Source organism: Hipposideros armiger, unplaced genomic scaffold (assembly GCF_001890085.2).
Source record: "Hipposideros armiger isolate ML-2016 unplaced genomic scaffold, ASM189008v1 scaffold_12, whole genome shotgun sequence".
NCBI classification, from domain to species: Eukaryota; Metazoa; Chordata; class Mammalia; order Chiroptera; family Hipposideridae; genus Hipposideros; species Hipposideros armiger.
In genome coordinates, this window is record NW_017731362.1 from 1424518 (window position 1) to 1426312 (window position 1795).

At 38.8% G+C, this 1795-nt stretch overlaps 1 protein-coding gene across 1 annotated transcript in view; it reads right to left on the reverse strand.

Moving 5' to 3' along the window:
• The window catches only part of FBN1 (fibrillin 1), a 212923-nt gene extending 211841 nt beyond the window's left edge, over positions 1-1082 (reverse strand). The window contains exon 1 of the mRNA XM_019664564.1: positions 990-1082. Within this exon, the coding sequence (XP_019520109.1) occupies positions 990-1041 (52 nt within the window). The 5' untranslated portion in view covers positions 1042-1082. The remainder of the gene's footprint in view (positions 1-989) is intronic.
• Between the last annotated feature and the right edge of the window lie 713 nt (positions 1083-1795).

Below are 1795 nucleotides of genomic sequence, written 5' to 3' on the forward strand. Positions count from 1 at the left end.
AGTACTTGCTTTATCCTGTTAACTGGCTGATGAGAGCCATGCTTAAATGTGAGGACTCTTAATGGGTAACGAACCTTGACCATGCTGAAGTGTCTACTTGCAAATGACAAAAGAGAATGAACGTATTCTACAATACTTTTTCTTAAAACCTTGTCAAAACCAGAACACATTGTAAGGGGAGTATATTCTCTCACCAGCAATGGGAAACGGAAAAGGAACATTAGTTTTTGTTGTTGTTGTTGTTTGTTTGTTTGCCTTGGTGATGGTTAAGGTGTTTAGGGGCTGTTTATATAGACAAGAACTTCAACTTTTTAACAGCCAATGAGTCATCTCTTTCCCAAGCCCCACATTTCCCCTATTCACTGCAGAGGACCCCACATTTAAAGAAAAAAACAAAACAATAGAACAAGCAAGCGAAGGTTCCTAAGAATGAACAGTAAATATTTATTTGGCATCACAGGATGAACAAAGTGGTAAAATTCTGAAAGTGTAAATATGTTTGTGCTTCATGATAAATCATCCCCAGAAACTGCCATAACGGCGTTTTAAATTTTCTTCTTGCAAAGGCAGGGGTCTTGTGTTTTTTTTTAAGTGTTTAATCAGATTCATATTTCAGTACCACAAGGAAGAATGCCCAGTTTTCTTAAGCCAAAATGTTCATTAAATAATCATTTCATTGAGCATCTTTTATGGTGTTTATGTTGGAGATACAAAGATAAATAAGGCAATACCTACACAGAAGGAGGCCATAATCTTTATATTACTCATAGTAACTACGTCCCATAGGCAATTTCCCTATGAAGAGTGAAGAAGGGAAACGGGAGGCCAGCTTACAGAGAGCCACTCCAAGTATTTTGGGCAGAACAGAGAAGGCAGATGTTCCAGTGAAAAATGTATTGCAGGCAAGAGAAAAGCCAAAAGCAAATTTAGGAGAAAATAGGATGTAACCACATAAAATAATATTATATATAATGACATGTTATACTCACTGGATCTGGAGCCACAGGAAGGAGATATCTGACCAGATGGGCAAGTGCACATATTTGGCCTAGAACAAAATCCATCCCCACAGGAATGCCGGCAAATGGCTGTGAATAAAACCAGAGGTCGGTTAGCACATGGGTTCAGCTCATGGGGATTTACCGGGACCCAGTCTCCCAATGGGGAAACCTGGGCTCTCGGGCTCCTCGTTAACTTTGCCATCACGACATATGTGACCGTAGGCCTCAGGTTTATTTACAAAACAAATTGTTGGACTAAATAAACTCTGGCTGCAAAATTCGGTCACTCCCTTCCCCACATCACTGGTTCTCAGCCTGTCTTTGCTTAATTCCACAGCACTGAGTCTATCCCGAAGTCCTGGACATCTTACAAAGGGAAAACAAAACAAACAACAATCCTGCATCTAAACATGTGTGTGTGTGTGTGTGTGTGTGTGTGTATATATATATATACCTACAAGCATTCTGTTTTTAGATCAACTTTAAGATTTAATGATATAAAAATTACAACAGTATTCTTGGAAGCCTATTTTATCATAAATGCTTAATGTTTACTAATTTGTAGGAAAATACTGTGGCCTGCTAAGACTACTCTAGATCAGATCCTGCCAGTTGAGAATGTATGATCTACAGAGCAGCTTTTATCCTACGTTTGGTCCTGTTGTGAATTACATCAACAGTCTGAGAGGAGAAGCTTAGAATCCAATGCAGTAGTACAGATTCCACAGTCAGGAAGCTGTTCATTTTTTAGACATATTAACATTTTCATGCCACTCAGAAGCTAATATTCTGGT